This window comes from Notolepis coatsorum, assembly GCF_963971535.1.
Source record: "Notolepis coatsorum genome assembly, chromosome: 7".
In the NCBI taxonomy this organism is placed as follows: Eukaryota; Metazoa; Chordata; class Actinopteri; order Aulopiformes; family Paralepididae; genus Notolepis; species Notolepis coatsorum.
The window spans coordinates 96,971,206-96,991,095 of NC_140171.1; the positions used below are offsets into that span (position 1 = coordinate 96,971,206).

The 19,890-nt window shown below is 44.8% G+C and overlaps 1 protein-coding gene across 1 annotated transcript in view; it reads right to left on the reverse strand.

The window, feature by feature from the left end:
• Nucleotides 1-11,259: 11,259 nt before the first annotated feature.
• Nucleotides 11,260-19,890, reverse strand: part of klc4 (kinesin light chain 4) — a 135,055-nt gene continuing 126,424 nt past the window's right edge. Inside the window, exons 15-16 of the mRNA XM_084318955.1 lie at nucleotides 19,518-19,581; nucleotides 11,260-11,773 (exon numbers count right to left, since the gene is read on the reverse strand). Of these exons, the coding sequence (XP_084175081.1) occupies nucleotides 11,696-11,773; nucleotides 19,518-19,581 (142 nt within the window). The 3' untranslated portion in view covers nucleotides 11,260-11,695. The remainder of the gene's footprint in view (nucleotides 11,774-19,517; nucleotides 19,582-19,890) is intronic.

Consider the following 19,890-nt stretch of genomic DNA (forward strand, 5'->3'; position numbering starts at 1 on the left):
AAATCTTGCAGTGTCAAATTAACACTATTCCAAGTGTATTTGGTCCCACTCAGAATTGGTGTTAAATTGACTCTTGCTCTTGTGTTAAAATAATTTACAATAATTGTCTTTGGTGAAATTGGTACAGAAATACAACTTGCACAGATCCACACCCTACCCTATCTTTATCTATAAGATAAAAATAGAACTTGAATCTCTAACATACATTCTAAACATGCAATACATTAAGCAGCATGATGTAGTGTAGTGTCTTTGTGGAAAACAGATCAGAATATCAGACCCTCTAGTCTACTGCATCAATGACATTCTCTGAGACATACACCTGTCTAGACGGTCTCCCATGGGGGTAGATTTCTTTTTTTTTTATCCACCTTTTCTCCCATTTTTCAATTTTTTCTCCCATCCCAATTTCGTATCATCCAATTCAACCCTCCCCTGTCACGAACAATGTTTCTTGCCTCCCACAAGGCGGCTGCAATGTGGACTAAGTCATACATAGCACAAGTCCCCTCCGGTACTTGAGGTAACAGCAGTCGCATCTTTTCACCTGCACAGCGCAATCTCTCAGTGGCGAGGAGTAATGCGTGGGAGGCTCACGCTGCCCCCGACACATCCTGATTCTACTGCGCAGGCGCACCAACCGACCTGTAGGAGTCGCTGTCCACAACGCCCGATCCCCACCCATCAGTTTCCCACCCCGTATTAGTACGGACAACCAGCTAAACTAAAAGCAATGTGGAGCGCTGGGTTCGAACAGGCGAACCCAGCGTCTCCAGTATTCGTGGCGAGCGCCTTGCCCACTACGCCACGTAGCCGCCCCCCATGGGGGTAGATTTCTATCAAAAATAAACAAACGCAAAAGTAGAATCCACAATCGTAAAAACGATCCACACACACACACCTCTCAATTTGTGTTTCATAAATCATAAAAACACGCTTGATTTGCTTAGATTTACTAACGGAATTCTAAAAACAGCTTGATCTGGTTAGATTTACGTACGGAATTCTAAGGACACGCTTGATCAACTTGGAGTCACGTACGGATTTTTTAGACAAATATTTAGCTGTTTTCCCCGTGGGGATTCGTGTGTGACGCTTCTTCTTCTTAGAGGTCTATCAAAAATAAACAAACGCAGAAGTAGAATCCACGCTGGATACAACCAGATAAGCTATGTCCGAAGGTATGGATTCTCACCTATCTTGATGTTATTTATCTGGAGATTTCCACTGCACATGTCATGTATTATGTGGATGTCTTACGTTGGGGTCCTGGGGCGAGAGGGGCGGGGGTGGGGCTGGAGAACGAGCGAATATTCATGTATGTTGGTGGTAATGGTGTTTTTTGTATTTTTGTTTTATTTATTATTTTTCATTCAATGCTGATCCTATGTATATTTTCTGACCCCCTTCTGATCTGGGTTTGGTGATCGTGGGCTCTGGTTGGGGGGGGGGGGGGGCGCGGTTCGGGGTCTCTGCGGGTCGAGGCACTAAAGAGGCGTGGTGCTTTGGCTCGCGGGGGGGCCGGGCTGTGGGTCGTCCTCCGGGATTGTGGCTCGTGGTTGCCGGGCCTGGAGGTGGAGGGGGCTCGGTAAGCACTTTTTATAGTATATATTTTATTTTATTTTAATATACTTTTACTTTGTTTGTTTACTTTATTGTCTAATCATTGTTGTGTTAGTTTATGTTCTTGGATGTCTTTTATGGATTATTGTTATTATTGTGTTGTGAGTTGTGTTGTTTCGTGTTTGAAAATTGAAAATAAAAAGATTTGGTAAAAAAAAAAAAGGGTGGGAAAGCCGGTGGGTGGGGATTGGACGTTGTGGACAGCGACTCCTACAGGTCGGTTGGGTGACGCCGGTGCGGCGGAAACAGGAAGTAGCGGGGGCAGCGTGATCCGTTTAATTTAGTCTGTACTGTAATATTGTATTGCTGTTGGCAATAAAGTAAAAAGAAAAGAAAGAAAATGCACACCCGAGCCGCTAGAGGTCGCCAAAGTGGCGTGTCGCACCGGTGTGCAAATCGCCCTTAAAACTACCCCGGGCCGGGTCGTTGTCAGTTAACACTTTGGATGCCAGCGACGCGTTTTGTCGTTAGTTCATGCCGCCAGTTGAGTGCCGGCAACGCTATATAGCGTTTGTTTGTCGTATTTTTTTGTTTGTCGTGTGTGCGATCAGGAAATGAGAGAATATACTTTTCAGATCGCTTTTACAGCGTGCATAAGTACACATATACTATCGATAATCTAGCGTTTATTTGAAAACAATTCATAAATAGGCCAAAAAATTACAAAGTTTTTGTGTATGCCCGAATATTCCAGTAAATGCCGTTTATCACGGAATCTATATATTTTCCTGAAAAACGAGGGCTTTTCAAAATGCTATAAAACGGAAATGAACGGATTAAAAAACAATCCGTTTCGACAATGTTGACTGCAAACAAGTCATTGATAAGCGACGGGCAGATTAGACACATAGCCATAATTTAAGACAGAGAACTTCACAACGCTATCATTGAAGTGGGTGCTGGCATTTAACCACGTTTTACCATGTTAACCAGTGGCAATCAAAGTGTTAACCCTCATGTTGTGTTAGGAATTGGCACCACTGACCGTTGTTAGCGGGTCAATGTTGACCCGGGGTCTAACTCAGTCCTGACCACTAAAAAGAAAGGAGTATCACTCAATATAGTTATTTTTTTTATCCACTTTTTCTCCCATTTTCTATATTTTCTCCCATCCCAATTTCGTATCATCCAATTCAACCCTCCCCTGTCACGAACGCTGTTTCTTGCCTCCCACAAGCCGGCTGCAATGTGGACTAAGTCATACATAGCACAAGTCCCCTCCGGTACTTGAGGTAACAGCAGTCGCATCTTTTCACCTGCGCAGCTCGATCTCTCAGTGGCGAGGAGTAACGCGTGGGAGGCTCATGCTGCCCCCGACACTTCCTGATTCTACTGCGCAGGCGCACCAACCGACCTGTAGGAGTCGCTGTCCACAACGCCCGATCCCCACCCATCAGTTTCCCACCCCCTAATACGGCCAATGTGTATTAGTATGAACGACCAGCTAAACTGAAAGCAATGTGGAGCGCTGGGCTCGAACAGGCAAGCTCAGCGTCTCCGTCATTCGTGGCGAGCGCCTTGCCCACTACGCCACGTAGCCGCCCATCACTCAATATAGTTAATACTACATCCTAACTGTAACTGAGGGGTTACAATACCCTGACTGTATTAAAGATTGTGATATATTAAACCACTACTAGTTATGTACTTTAATTACTGGCCATACAGTACATGAATATATATGGTGAACACCCACACAAGAATACGGCATTGACACATAAAGTTCTATTTGGAGGGTATTTATTATTATTAAGCAACGTTAGGTTACAGATTGAGAATTAGGCTTGCGCTTGTATGGCGAAGAACACACGTAAAGTCAGTCAAGAGCATAAGTCAATGAGAATAGTATGAATACTAGGATGGGTCTAAGCTGACGCCACCTGTGGTATAGCAATTACATAGGGCACACTGGTACCAGCTGGAGACACTGGGGGGTTCCCTATGGGGTGTAAGGCCGGTAGGGGTAGAGGAATGTTCAGGTACAAAGTCTGGGTCAACGAGGAATAACGAGGCTCCAGATACAGGAGCCGGTGCATGTACTCCCTTGATCAGCAGACAAAGCAACAGCTATAATCCAGTATGCTCGACAGCATGGACGATAGCTAGCCAGCCTCTTCCTAGAGGCGGGCCCGAGTGATGATCCTCACGGGGGTAAATCCCAAACGACAGTGGGATCGACGGTTCTCTTCTCCAACGGTCACGGTCCCAAAGCAATATAATCCAACCAGAAATGGTTCTGCAGTCGCCGGTGTAGGTTCTCCTGTGTACATATCCAACGGTTCTCGCCTAGGACTCCTCGGGTGTGGGCGCGGATTTAGGCCGCACAGCCTGGATAAGTGCACTAGCTTGATCACGACGAACCGGTGGTAATGCTGGTCACTGAAGAACTGTAGCCGCACGATACACTATAAATGATCGACTATTACTTCACATTAGATTAAGTCGAACTCAACGTTACTGCGTTAAACTCTGACACTTTAGCATTCTATTCGCACGCGGTTCTCAATGCTCTATTTAGATGCAAAGTTGCTCACTTCACTGCACGTTGTATGCGTGGTGAAGGCTTGGACACTGAACTTGAACTACTGCTGTTTACACCTGCGCCGTATTTATACGTAAGGTGAATTATCTAGTGCCAACCTCAGTTCTGTCTCGTATTACTGCGCAGACTCTGGGCATGTTGCGACATGCCTGGAGTTGCCTTTGAACTTGCCGTTGGGGGCTTGGTCGTTGGCGCCTAGGGGTAGGAGAGCGAATATTACTCTGGTTTGTACACAGGTAAAGGGATATTCCGTGTATATATACAAATAATATACAAGGGATATCAAACGATATACAAATATTATACAAGGGATATCAAGCAATAAATATATATATTCGGTTTAATCTGACCCTTTGTAACACTAACTAACATTATATGCATTCATAACCATATAATCCCATTGTAATTTGATTTTATGGCCCCCGAGACACATCATGTCCCTTATTTTTAAGATGAAAATGAGGTTGTTCAATCATAATATACTAAATGTGAAACCAATAGATAATAATGTTTTCTGACTATAATAGAACAAAATTAGAATATAACTTCTGAAAAAAAGTTTAGTATATTTATTATTATTTTATTTATTTATATTTAGTATTTTTATACTATAGTTTTACCTTGCCGGGTCAAGAATGACCCTAACACCACAGTTGTACCTTTTTTTCTGCAGATACCTTCAGAATTTTCAAAATGTTGAAACATAGTTTTGCTGTGCTTATTATGTGTTGTGGAGGATATCATAAAGCCTTGTTCTAATAAAATCAACTAGATGGTAGTTATTACATATTATAACCTTGAAACGGGTCGCTGGAGACCCTAACACCACATAAGGGTTAAGAGGTCAAACTCGCTGAAATCTTGACGGATTTACAAACGGTTTGGTTTATTACAAACGTTATTAACGTGGCTATGATTCTTGCTTGGAAGACATTTCTTTATTTTTTATTTTCATATGAAAGTCCATTATAAGTATGCAGTATGATAACTACATCTCTTGACAGGGACGCAGGAAGGGGGGGGGGGGTGCGGGGGGGCTGCAGCACCCCCTCTCATTTATTGCAAAAAAAAAAAATATATATATATATATATAATTTTTTATTTTTATTTTTTTTATGACAGTATTTATATATTTGTATATACTGTAACTGTATAACTGTAACACTGTATATTATAAGTTTATCCTGCTCAAAGCACGTCACCATTTTAATATTGTGTGTATTGAGCCGTACTGTATTGTAGCCATTCTCCAATCTGTTAAATAAAGTTTTCATTCATTCATTACACTACTGTATGTACACAATCATACGTGTAAAACCGAGTAGATTTTCGAGTGATGACAGACTGTCACAGACTGATTGAATGACAGGTGAAACAACTAATTGTATTCACCTCCCGTCTCCCGCCCTTCCCACGCGCCACGAACCACTGAGCTACTGTGATACAGTGCTTGCGCAGTCAGTCGATTTGAGCTAGTAGTCAGACTTTGCTAGCACAGAATGTCTCACTCGCAGAAAAGAAAAATATCAGATTTATTTTCGAAACGTCCCGCCGGTCCCAGTGACAGTCCCACTAAATCTGATAAACGTCAGAGAGAGACAGAGACGACAGGTTCAGCCTCAGCATCAGGTATTGAAGAGTTAACTGAGTCTGTTCCCCTATACCCCCCCTCGGGTGCCAGGGGCTTCCACTGAGGGGTGATGCAAATAGGGATGGGTTGTTATGGCAGCTCATGATGGAAAGAGTGCGCACCGAGTCTGATCCCGAGTTGAAGAATTGGCTCCAAAAGAGAGACAACTGGATGTCCAACAACATCCAAAACGAAATCTTACAGCTGCTTGCCCATGATATTCAGCGACAAATTAGAGGCAAAGCATCCAAAAGCCCAATCTTTGGCTTGAGCGCTGACGGAACCACTGATGTCACTCACTGGAAAAGAACGATTCTCGTGTAATATACAGTTCGCCGATGACAACTTGGAAGCTCAGAACTTCTTTTGGGGTTTTTACAATGCCCGGCCCAGACACAACAGCCGAGACGCTGTTTTTGTGTATAAAATACTTTTACGCCTCGACCTGCCCATGGAGAGGCTGATAGGATACTGTTTTGACGGGGCCAGCAACATGTCTGGGGGGTACAGGCTAGACCAGGGGTTCCCAAACTTTTCAGGCCGCGACCCAAAAAAAACGGTGTCAGAGAGCCGCGACCCCCACTATTATAGGAGGTAAAAAAAAATATTTTAAATGGAAATGTATGGTTGAAACATGCAAACGTTAACCAGGGCCGGACTGGGGAAATCATTCAGGCCAGGAAATATAGCCCCAGTCAGGCCACTTTTTAAGCAGGGGGTCTGGGGGTCCCCCACCAGGATTTTTTTTGTTACAAAGACTTAATTTCCTGCATTCTGGTGCAGGCATTTTTTTTTATTTGTACCCTTTAAATGCCAGTGTTTGCGATGGCATCACAACTTATTGTTAAAAAACAGGCTAGCATATGTATGATTAGCAACAACACAGATTTTTATGGATTTTCAGTTTTTTGTAATTGATAAATACAATATTTTATTCAACTTCAGCCCTGATCATAACACCACATATTCATTTTATAATTCTAACCCTTTAAATGCCAGTGTGTGTGATGGCATATATTTGCAATATATCAAATGCAAAGTACATTTTTCTGGGGGGGATTATTACAGGCTAGCATGTGTCAATGATTAGCAGTTTTTCGTAAGGATCCCGCCTCCACCAATCACATGCGGCTCCCTTTGTGTGTGTGTGAGAGCAAGAGAGAGAGAGAGAGATAGTTCTCCAACTTGTGTGAGTTGCAGTGATCTCCTGGTTGTTCCCCACCTAGGTTATCTAACTATTGCGCTGGTGCAAATAGAAACACTGGCCTGGCCTGCTTCTAAGTTCAGTGGCCTGACCGCAGATTTTTATTTTTTTATTTTTTCATCTGGCGACCCCCCAGCACCCCCTGCCGTTTTATAGTTCCCGCGTGCCTGTCTCTTGATGTTTTTAACAAACCAAACGGTTTAAAATTTAGCAAGCTATGGTTATTTCAATAGTACATGCACCATAGACATGCATGTTATGAGTGGGCGTGCTCCACCCACGCAAGATGGCCACCATGTGACAACGTCGGTCTCCGTTGGCCAGCAGCGCGGGTGAGTCATCTAGTGATATATATCTATGGTAGACTATGGCTCCTTTCGATCGATTAGTCGACTATTCGAGGTCAGCCCTACTGGTCAGTATGACTTACTACCATAGTGTCTTTATACCTGTATATATTAATACTACAACTCTGTACATACATTTGATTAGCACTATTACTCAGTAGTACAAATCTATATATTTTATACCCAGTCTAATCACCTGTACATTGTATATTACTATACTGTACTTTAAGCTCGACGTCGTGGAAGCCTTCTGACTCCACCGGCAAGGACGGGAGGCGGAAAATGGGGTTGGAGAACGGATCTCTCCTCTGCCATCTCTCTGCACGTTGAGGTCATCAGCTGCAGGGCCTTCCTGAACAGTCCAGCATCGGAGAGGCTGGCCGTCAGAAGAGGGGTTCTCTTCTTCTCCGGCACTCGAGCCTGCTCCAGCCAAAGGTGGCGCTGGGTCAGGGTGGCCAGGGCGCGCGTCTTCCCCGAGGCTATGGCCAGCACCTGGGTAAGATGCAGGACAGCTCCTGCCGCCTGGGTGATCTGATCGCATTTTACCTCGGTCAGATCCATGCCGCCCGTCAATATCCCCGATACAAATCTAGCCAGGTGGGCAATGTTAGAAGCCGCAGCCAGCGATTGTGTACCAGCGATAAATGACTGGTCACCCCAATATGCCAATCGCCTAGCCGATCTTCCATGGAGAACCGGCTTGCATAATGGTTCCCACACCATATCCGAACAGAGGAGAGCGGCCATCGGCCTATCAAGCCGTGGCACCAACCCCGACACCCGCGTAACTGGTACGTAGGCGGGGGTAAGTCCCATGATGTTAGAAACCGCCTGACCCTGACGAACATAGGCCCCCATTGAGGGGAAAAATGGGTAGACAACATCCACCCCTCTCACCGGGCGACGCTGCCAGAGATGACCTATGAGATCGTCGGGGACAGGAGCAGGCAATGGCAGCGGCACGCCGTTTGCAGCGGCAGCTACCGCCATGAGCTCGGGAAACAAAGCCCGCAGTTCCCCCTGCTTACCTTCCTCCACCGAACCCGCATCCCTCACATGCAGCAGGCTTCGACCCATTGAGGAGCCACAGTCTGATGTGGCTGATAGCAGGGCATCCTGCTGATGAGGCCGAGGTGGTTCCTCGACATCCTCGAACAAGGTGTCCCAAGGAGCCATTTCTCCCCCCTCCGGTGTTTCCTGGATAGGAGGGATACTCGCCTCCACAGGACCTTCAAACAAGAATCCGTCCGACTCTTCCATGAAATCCTCAGTTTCCATCGGACATGCAGAGCCCGACGCATCCTCGCTGGTCTCCAGCAATTCCCCAAACCCAGGCCGTTCGCGCCTGCATGTCACCATCTTGCGACGTGAACGGGCAGACGCGAAAAGTTTGCGTCGCAAATCCTCCGGACCCAAAAGAACCGACCGTTCAACAACGGACGATTCCCTGGAACCAGAGGAACCAGAGTCGAGATCATGCCATCGCCGGAGCGACGGCACCGATGTCTCGGCTCCTCGGAGAGGCAAACTACCCATCGGCTGCCTCCTGGGCTGGGTCGGCAACCACGAAAGTGGCAGCAGCCCCGCACCAGAACGCACGACGGAGGCGGGAATGGAGAACCGCTGGTGAAGAGTGGGTCTACTCTCCGAAGTAGACATTATGACTTAGCTTTTTCTTTTGAACAGTTATGAGAGAAGAAAAAACTAAGCACAATGTAAACTCGTCACAACTCTTTTCAACTAACAACATGTCAAGTGGGGTACTACCGAGGCACTTCCTTGTGGTGAAAGCGAGAAGGAGGAGAGCAGGTGACCACACACCTGCTTATGAAGGTAAGCTAACGAGGGGTGTGGTCAGACGAATACTGGGATTAAAGGTACATTTGTGGAATTTTATTCAGTGCGTGTGCACGTGCGAGGACAGTGCATGAGTGATGCCGAGCGGATCCACTAATGATACAGAACTTACCATCTTTAGATAATAAAGTGCTCAACCTCTACTGTCTTTAACTATGAATGAACACAATACTCTTAACTTACCATCTTTAGATAATAAAGTATGCAACCTCTGTCTTTAATTATGAATGAACACAACACTCTAACTTGCCATCTTTAGATAGTAGAGGTTGAGTACTTTATTATCTAAATATGGTAAGTTAGAGTGTTGTGTTCATTCATAAGTAAAGACAGTAGAGGTTGAGTACTTTCTGGTGATATATCACATTCACACTCCAGTGATTTGGATTGAAAACTGCAAATACATGGGCTGTCCAAAGAATTTCAAAAGATACTTATATGGTTCTTCAGTGCAAGGGTTCAGTTAATGTTCATTGCTGGGTTAAGTACTTCTATTATATTCACATATATGCTTACTACATGTATCTATTCTATTCACATACATGCTTACTACTTTTATCTATTGCTATGTCCGCTCATCACAAACACGCAAACTATCTAACGCCTGTCCCCGTCTTTTAAGTACTTCTATTATATTCACATATATGCTTACTACATGTATCTATTCTATTCACATACATGCTTACTACTTGTATCTATTGCTATGTCCGCTCATCACAAACACGCAAACTATCTAACGCGGCAACGCCTGTCCTTGCCTTCCTGTCTCCCTGAGAGAGGTTGTTTCGTGGTGATGACCGGAGTGGTGGACATCCTGTGACGATGGCCGGGAGGAATGCAACACTACTATCACCGACATCTAAGAAGGGAGATCCCCCCTTGAACAGCCCTTCTAAGGTTTCTCTCCTCCACATTGCCTGTGGTGCATTTTTTCCTATTTCTAGGTTTTAGTGAGTTTTTCCTTACCTTCGCGTGGGGTATGTCTGGGAGTGTTGCATTCATTTATTTATTTTAAATTGTTTGGACTTCATGGTGTTTTTGTTTTGTTCTTGATTTATTGTGATGTTTATTCTTGACTTGTTTAAAGAAGACGTGTCCGGCCCATGGGGACATTAATGTGTGTTGTCGGGCCTTACAAATACATTTGATTTGATTTGATTTAATGTGCTCAGTATGTGTTTATGTGTTAACGTTAGTTTCAGTCACGTTTTCACAGCATTGTAGACAAGACCTTCCTGGGTGTGTGGGTATAAACAGTAGAAGTTGAACATAACTGCCCAATTGCACAGCCCTGCTAAATATCCCATCCCACTATATTGTTATTGTATTCTAATTAGCCCTTAGGCTGCTTCATTACCAAATTCCTGTCCCCCAGTCTCCCACCATCCCTCCCCTCCCTTCATCCCTCCCTCCATCCCGTCACCAGGCGCGATCCATCTTGTTTTACTACTCGGTGTTGAATGCTGCCGACTATCGCGCATACGGCGTCTTAGGCCTCCTGTAGAATGACGTGTCAACAAATGTACATGTGTGTTGAATTTATGCTGTGCCATTGTTACTGTAAAAATGTAATGATTGTGATGTGTTGTTATTATTAATGAGACGTTGAGCTGTATGTGTGTGTCATGAATTTCCCCAAGGGGATTAATAAAGGAATATCTTATCTTATCTTATCTTATATACTTGACCACAGTGTACAGCCCTGGCCTATTTTAGTTCATAATTCTATTCTATTATATTGTGCTTCTATCTTAATTGAGTTCATATTCCATTTTATTTTATTCCACCTTTTTATTTTATTATTTGTCCATTATTGTCTGTCCGTTAAGGTCGCACCGAAAACGACCAAAGCAAATTCCTTGTATGTGAAAACTACTTAGCAATAAAGACCTTTCTGATTCTGAACATGCTCAACTCTTCAAGTGTGATGATTAACATAGTCTTCTTGGGTGCTCAAAACCAAACAATCAGTCCAAAGACAAAGTTCAGAGGTCAACTGCTCCATCAGTTTATTGCGTTTCCTCCGCCACCTGTAGCTTGTGACATAAAGGCTGCATCCAAGGTCCCTGACAATGTCGGATCTAGTTTCTGTATATTGGTGGTTGTCGGTGTTACTGGGATCATCAACTAGACTTCATAGTTAACCCACTTATTGACCATCCACATTCACTTAGCAGCTCTAAATCACAGGCAACGCAATCACATTAATCGCATACTATATCCTCATTATTAGCAAAATATCAAACCATTTTACAGACAAAAAAAAAGCATGGTCTTTTACCACTATTCTATAGACTCGAGCAGCAATCATGGTATTACATATCGTACTGTACGTATATTACATTTATGGCATTGCAAGATCACATTATACAAAATTAACTTAGTGCAGTCATTCGGGTACATAAAACGTATTCGAACAGTCAAATGGAGCAATTACTGTAGCGATTCAAAGACAAAGACTTGGCACAGGATAGCCAGTGTGTGTGTGTGTGTCAGTCCCCACCGTAGAGGCCCACGGTGCTGGCACTCAGGACCCTGCTGTCCTGCAGTCTCCGGCTGCTGGCTGGACTCTGCAGGGGGAGGGAGAACAGGGGAGGAGGGTGAATCATATATATCTTTTTATTTAACCTTTATTTAACCAGGCAGGTCAATTGAGAACAAATTGTTATTTACAAAGACGGCCCGGTGAGAGGACAAAAGGGCCTCTCGAAGGGTAACAAGGAAAGGGGACAAAATAAATTGAAAAGAGACAGACGATACATACCATCACAGAGGTAAGATAAATAATTGAAACACACACCCAATTATCAGCTGACTGTAATTAAATGTGTGATGTTTTGGGTTTTCCTATTCTTGGTCCGATTGCTTTCACACTTTAAATGAACCGTTCCAGGATTAAATTGGAAGTGGACAGACCAAACTAGAATTTTGTATCTCAGGACCTCTCTCTGATCCAGGTCCTCCAGTGTTCAATTGTTATCTGGGATTGAAATAACCATAGACGTTATTAATATACATTTCTTAATGTCAAGGCCTAATAACCGCACTCTATGTTAACTGCACTTTAACTTCCATTAATTTGTTATGCTATTTATGCTTTTTTATGCTCTTTCCCTTTGATCTATTTTAATTAAGCATTGTTGGTGAATGAAACGTCCTCTGTAACTAAACGTGCCTTGCTTAGGTTCAAAATCACCAGGATTCCACTTTAAACGATGCTGTCACAGGAATCCTCTGACCAGGGCTGGACTGGGGAAATCATTTAGGCCGGGAAATATAGCGCAAAATGTATCCCCAGTCAGGCCACTTTTTACAGTGTCTGGGGGTCCCCCACTAGGAAAATGTTAGTTACAAATACTTAATTTCCTGCATTCTGGTGAATTTACTGCATGTGATTCACAAACTAATGAGCCAACAACTGCTTAGTACAATCTACCAAATCTACCAAAGATTTTACAATAGGTACATCTTCCTGGACATTTACATGAACATTTTACTGTATAGTGTTGGACTGTATATTGCAGAATCTTTTTATGTATATACATATTTTAGAATGTATATCTCTGACAGTGTATTTTTATTTATTCCTATTCTTATTTTTTACTAACTAAATGTTTATTGTGAGCGATCTGTTGTGCTGAATTTCCCTTGGGATTAATAAAGTACTTCTATTCTAAATATATCATTAAGGAGGGAGACAACACAATGACTAACATTTAACCAATATTTATTAAATAATAAATAACTAAATAAATAGCTATAGGCCTACATAAAAAATGCTAAATGAGGTGTGGACACCCTGTGGGTGCAGGGTGTTGAATGAAGTGTACAGGTGTCAAAGTACAGTAAGTGTGTGAAAAAAACTAAAACAAAGGAACATAACAGCTTACATTTACATTTAGTAATTTAGCTGAATGCCTTTAACCAAAGAGACTTACAGGTTCTGTACGACAAGTCAGCAGGAAGGGTACAACTCTTACAGCTGAGTAACAATGTTCATCAAACAGTGCTGAAACATGGGTGCTGCAGTATTTAGTGCATAGTAGTAAAGATATTAGTATAGTAGGAAGAGTGCATCATAGTATAAGACAGTAAGAAGGTTTGTGTTATTTTTTTTCATTTCAGATATTGATTGAAGTGTGTTTTTAGTCTATGGCGAAAGATTGGTCGTGTTTCAGCTGTCCTGACTGTGGTGGGAAGTTCGTTCCACCATTGTGGAGCGAGGACCAAGAATAGGCGGCTTCTCCTTGATGACCCTCCAGGAGCTCGGACAGGAGTGGGTCTGAGGCGGCCAGAGGATGTAGAGCAGAGGGGTCTTGAGGGTGTGTAGTCAGACCATTGACCGGAAGCAGGAGGGAGCCGTTCCCTGCACCGCGCCTGCGCGATATGCCAGGTCGAGGACCTTGAAACGGATTAGTGCGGCGATGGGTTCGACAGCTTACAGCTTAGCTATAGGCACAATGCTGCCAATTAACCTGTAGAGCCGAGCACTGCATGCCTGGCTGGCTGCCTCGTCTCAGACTTGCATTCAAGGCACTTCCAAAAACAAAACCTTTTTTCTGCATTTAGCAGGTCAGGCCACCGGCCCAATAGCCGGTATGGTCCTGCTGGGAGGTCTGCCAACTCATCTCCGCTAACGCCGCCATCGCAACTAAAAACAGTGGCCCAGTGTTGTAGTAGAGTCACTAAATCTCGAGTCCGAGTCAAGTCTTGAGTCCCCAGTGTTCGAGTCCGAGTCACCAAAGAAGAGTCAGAGTCGAGGCCCCATTACCCTAGTTGAATCCAAGATTGAGTCCTTGCATAAAATTAAATAATGTTACGGTATTAATATAGCCATAAATATCGTATGCCAAATTATTAGGGCCTATTAAGATATTTTTTTTATTGTATTTATCAATTAACAAGTCTGAGTCCTCGTCTGCACCTTCCGAGTCCGAATGCAGTCAATGCTCGAGTCCAAGTCAGAATCATGAAAAACTAGTCCTGGACTCCAGTACTACAACACTGCACTGGCCTGGGGAAAAAGGTTTTTGGCATGCAGGCCACTTAACAGGCCAGGACACCCCACAACACCCAGACTAAAGGTCAGAATCTTGTGACTGTATGATTAACGGGTCAGGAGATATGCTCATGTCAAAACAGAATGTTTGGCCTGATGGTGGCTCTAGAGGAAAGGTCATGGGGTCACCAAAATCAATGGGTTGTGCTCAGGAAATTCCATGGCAATCCGGACATTACTTTTCAAGATATGGTGAGAGAGAAAACAAACAAACAAACAAACAAACAAACAAACAAACAAACACACAGCAGCATAACTGGACCACATACCACTTTAACACAACCTATAGAGGCAATGGATACACAAACGTCATGTAGAATGTGTACTTTTACTTTAGATACTCAAGAAGAAGAATCCCGGCATCCTTCCTCCCAAGGGCAGCCGGGAGCAGACAAGGGCTGCCGCGTGCGCCGCGCCCGGGGACCAATCCAAGTGCTCCTGTCTGTCTTCGTCAGGGACGCGACAGCGTTAGCGATCTGTTGTGCATGTTTTTCCATTGGGTTTATCTTATCGGGAGGGGCAACCCTTGCGAGCACGGGGAGAACGTGCAAACTCCACACAGAAAGGCCCGGGAGATACCCCACCTGGGTAACTGGCAATACGGCAACCTGGTCCCCAAGCGGGAATCGAACCCAGAACCTTCTAGCTGTGAGGCGACAGTGTTAACCACTACACCACCGTGCCGCCACATGTGCCGATACTCAAGTACATTCAATAGCAAATACTTCTCTACTTTTAATTAAGTAGAATTTGAATGGAGGACTTTTACTTTTACCAGAGTACTCATTTATCTGAGTATTTCTACTTTTACTTAAGTAAAGGAACTGTGTACTTCTTCCACCACTGCAAAATAACATGCAGAACTATCACCAGTGACAACACAGAAACATCTGCAGCTGCACCACCTGTGAATAGAAACCTCAAAGTGTTGGATCTATTTCTCAGAAATGCAGTGGGAGAAGTCCATACCAAACTCCTCCAAACCTGTAGTGCCCGGTCATGTGACCAAGACAAAGGAAGACTTATTTTATTATTAAAAAAAAATTCTTGCAAATGGACTGCACCGTGCTTCCTTTTCATTTTAATTTATTTAACATTTTCTTGTTACTATATACTGTATATATTCTTATTCTTATCTTATTTTCCTGGCCGGGGGTGAAAAGAGCGGTGGAGGATTATTGTCACTCCTGCCCCGAATGTCAGATGGTAGCTCCACGACCGACTGTGCGTAACCCCTTGATATCCCTGCCTATCATCTCTGTTCCCTTTAGCCGGATTGGGATGGACCTTGTGGGACCCCTACCCCGCAGTGCCAGGGGCCATCAATACATCCTGGTGATCATGGACTATGCCACCCGGTACCCCAAGGCCATCCCACTCCGCACCATGGCCTCAGAAGGTATAGCCCGGGAGCTCATGTTTCTTATCACTAGAGTGGGAATCCTGGACGAAATCTTTACAGACCAAGGCACTCCATTCATGTAAAAAAAGAATGAAGGATTTGGCGGGATTATTGAAAATCACAGATCTGCGCACGTCAGTGTATCATCCCCAAATAGATGGGTTAGTTGAGCGGTTTAACCGCACCCTAAAGAGCATGCTTAAAAAAGTTATGGAAGCCGATGGGAGGAACTGGGACCAGCTCCTCCCGTACTTGATGTTTTCCATCAGGGAAGTTCCCCAGGCCTCCACAGGTTTCTCCCCATTCAAACTTTTGTATGGGAGAAGGCCTAGAGGGATGCTGGATATAGCCAAGGAGGCCTGGGAAGACCAGCCGTCACCGCACAGGAGTTTGGTGGATCATGTGGAGAAGATACAGGAGCGGATGGCCACCTTGTGGCCCCTGGTGAGGGACCACATGACCAAAGCGCAGCAGGCCCAAGCCAGGGTCTATAACCGGGGCACTCAACCCCAATAATTTCAGTCAGTGTTGGTTCCCAGTACCTCAGAGTGTAAATTTCTAGCCAAGTGGCACGGACCCTATGAAATTATGGAAAAAGTGGGTCCGGTGAATTATAGAGTGCGACAGCCAGGTTGGCGTCCGCCGGTGAAGATATACCATATCAATTTAAAAAATGGGTAGCCTGGGGAGGCTCTGTACTCTTTCACCCCACCACAGATACCAGTCCGGAGCCAACCGCTTGAAGTTCCCATGGGAGACCAACTCAGCGTTCCCCAGAAGAACGACCTAAGGGAGCTGGTGGAACGCCATCGGGATGTGTTCTCCACGGAACCAGGGAGAACCGAGGTAATACACCACCACATCCCTACTGTCATAGGGAGGAAGGTGAAACTGCGTCCCTACCGCCTCCCGGAGGCCAGAAGAGAAGCACTGAGAAAAGAAGTGCAGGACATGTTACAGGCGGGAGTAATAGTGGAGTCCAATAGTGGATGGTGTAGCCCCATCGTACTAGTCCCTAAGCCAGACGGAACCCCAAGGTTCTGTAATGATTTCCGACAGTTGAATGTCATCTCCAAATTCGACGCCTACCCTATGCCCAGAGTGGATGAACTTATTGAACGGCTAGGAAAGGCGAGGTTCATTACCACATTAGACCTCACTAAAGGCTACTGGCAAGTTCCCCTAGTTCCAGAAGATAGGGAGAAAACAGCGTTTGCCACCCCAGATGGGTTATTCCACTATGTTGTTCTCCCCTTTGGTCTACACGGCGCTCCCGCCACTTTTCAGAGGCTGACATCATCATTCACGGCGAGGAGTGGGGAACACATCTACGACAGGTCACGGCTGTTCTACAAGCTTTGAGAGGGGTGGGGCTAACCGCTAACCCAAAGAAATGTCACTTGGGCCTACATGATGCTGACTACTTGGGGTACAACATCGGGAGGGGGTGTATCAGACCCCAAGCAGGCAAGGTCGAGGCCATCCAGAGCTGGCCCCGCCCCCAAACCAAACAGCAGGTATGAACCTTCATAGGCCTAGCCAGCTATCACTGACATTTTGTACCAAACTTCTCTGCCCTAGCAGCACCCCTGACCGACCTAACGAAGAACAAATTGCCAGAACAGGTCCTGTGGACCGAGGAGATGGAGAAGGCCTTTCAGCAGCTGAAGGACAAACTGTGTTCGGAACCAGTGCTGGTGACCCCCGATTTCAGCCAGCCTCTGCTGGTACAAACGGATGCATCGGAGACTGGGGTGCGTGCCGTCCTATCACAACTAAGAGAAGGTGAGGAACACCCAGTGATATTTATCAGTCGCAAGCTACTACCCCGGGAGAATAATTACTCCACGATCGAGAAGGAGTGCCTGGCGATAAAATGGGCCCTCGAGGAGTTAAAGTATTATCTGTTGGGACGGCGCTTCACCCTAGTCACGGACCATGCACCCCTCGTTTGGCTATCACATAACAAAGACACCAACGCTATAGGTCACCCGCTGGTTCCTGTCCTTACAGCCTTTTGTTTTCTCCGTCATCCACAGGTCTGGCGCAGCACACGGGAACGCGGATGCGTTGTCCAGGAGAGAAGCGCTCGGTACGTGGTCCGCCCGAGAAGCTCGGAGCTAAGGGGGGGGGGGATATGTGGCAGATATCACCCCGTCTCATGGATATGTGAAGGATGGGAGGTACTACACATCCCACACGCACCAGACACACACACTATAATACACTAGGACAGATAGAGTTGAGTTGAGAGGAGGTGAGGTTGGAGCTGAGTATGTGTAGAAAGAGATTGTTGTTAACAGAGTATTGTAAGGTGAGAGGTAGTGAGAGGAGAGGTGAAGGCGAGAAGGTGTTCATTGTGTCCTGGACCCTAGACTGGCTGAGAAACCCCCTTGTGTACTGACCCTGGACCGGACGACTACTCTTGAATTGAATTGTATTGAACAATCCTTTTTTTGTACAAGAGCCTGTTTTTGTGTTTTGACCATCGGACTGTATTACGACCATTCTATTTTTGCCCATCGGACTATATTCTGCCTGTAATCAATAAATATGCTTATTGATTGATATTGCACTTGTGTGGACAATTGAATGTTTGTTTTTTAACCGTGACGAGTCTGAACACCACCAGGCTCGTCACAATATATATATATTAAGGCCGGGCCGTTAACGCCGTTACCGGGCTAAGTTAACGGCGGACTCGATAAAAACATTACCGCCGTTAATCTATTCTCAAAGTTGGACCTAACGTGTTGTTGTGATGACGTATTCAAAACGCGGCTACAGTCACATAACGCTCCAGCTGCAGGGAGGGGCTGAGCAGTACCCACACTTTAGTTTAAGAAGCAGCTCTTCAACCCTGCGTTCTACAGCCTGTGATAACTCCTCTTGGGAGTCACGCTGTTCTATGTAAACTCCGCGAGCAACGCGTCCAATAAATGCGTCTTTAACATGCTTCATATCCTCGCCATTACTATATGCCCGTCACGGTTAAAAACCTTTTTAAGTAACGTTAGCTGCTGCCAACTAAATTAAGCTATACGTTACAAGCTAAAAAGAAAACAGCCCTTCTACTGATGGGATCAGAGTCGGAGTCGGATGACGACACACCAGTACGCAATGCTGTGGAGAGGTACAAGGTAGAGCCAAGTGCCAGCTTGGATCAGTGTCCACTGAAGTGGTGGTCAGACCACACTGCTGTCTATGGTATAATGCCTCAACTGTCCCATGCAAGAGACTGTTCTCTTTATCAGGCTATATTGTACAGAAGAAGAGAGCTAGTTTGTGACCAGCCAATGTGAACAAGCTGGTCTGCCTGAGTGACTGGTGGAAGAAGGAGAAGTAGAGATTGGACTGATTGAGTCAAGCCATGTCACATAGCTACTGAGTGACTGTACTGGTAACATTATTTGTGTTCTGAATAAAACAATTTATTAAACACAAGTACATCTTATTGAACATTATTTTGATATTTCATTACCAATTATCATAGCAAAACAGCTTTTTCAAACAGTCTGTAATGCATTTTGGAAACGGGAGATGGGCTCATGGTGTAATGGGCCACCTGGCCTGAGAAACGTAAGGAGGAAAGAAAAAGTAAGGACTTACTTCTGGTCATTATTTGGGTAGAACACACATATTTTGAATGGCTTCGGCAGACTTCAAATGAGCCATTTTAATCTAGATTAACTCCAGGATTGCAGATAGATTAATCTAGATTAAAAAAATTCATCTATGCCCACCTCTAATATATATATATATATACACTGTATAACGATAATTTGCTGTGAAAAGAAAAAAATTATAAAGTAAAATAATAAATGAAACAAAAAGCATTAGTTGAGTGTCTCACCTGTAAAGACTCCTCGTCATTGCTGGTCTTGTTTAAATAGCCGAGGGAAGCAGCACGTTTCATACTGCGAGGAGGAGAGCAGGAAGGGGGGTCAGACGCTGTTATCTTCAAAGACAGTAGTGTCCATCCAGATTGGGGTTTATAGACCCAGAACGGATTGATTAAGGCAATGGCTCTCAACGTGGGGTTCGGGGTCCTTGAGGGGGGTCCCCAGGAAAATGGGTAATAATTTAAAGGAACACTGCAACATTTTGGGCATTTCACTTATTTACAGCGGAGCTGCTTGTAAAAAAAGAAAGAAAAAAAGGCTCTCCAGAGGGGGGACTCAGCCAATCAGAGTAAACCGGCTGTTGCTCGGGCAACAATAGCCCGT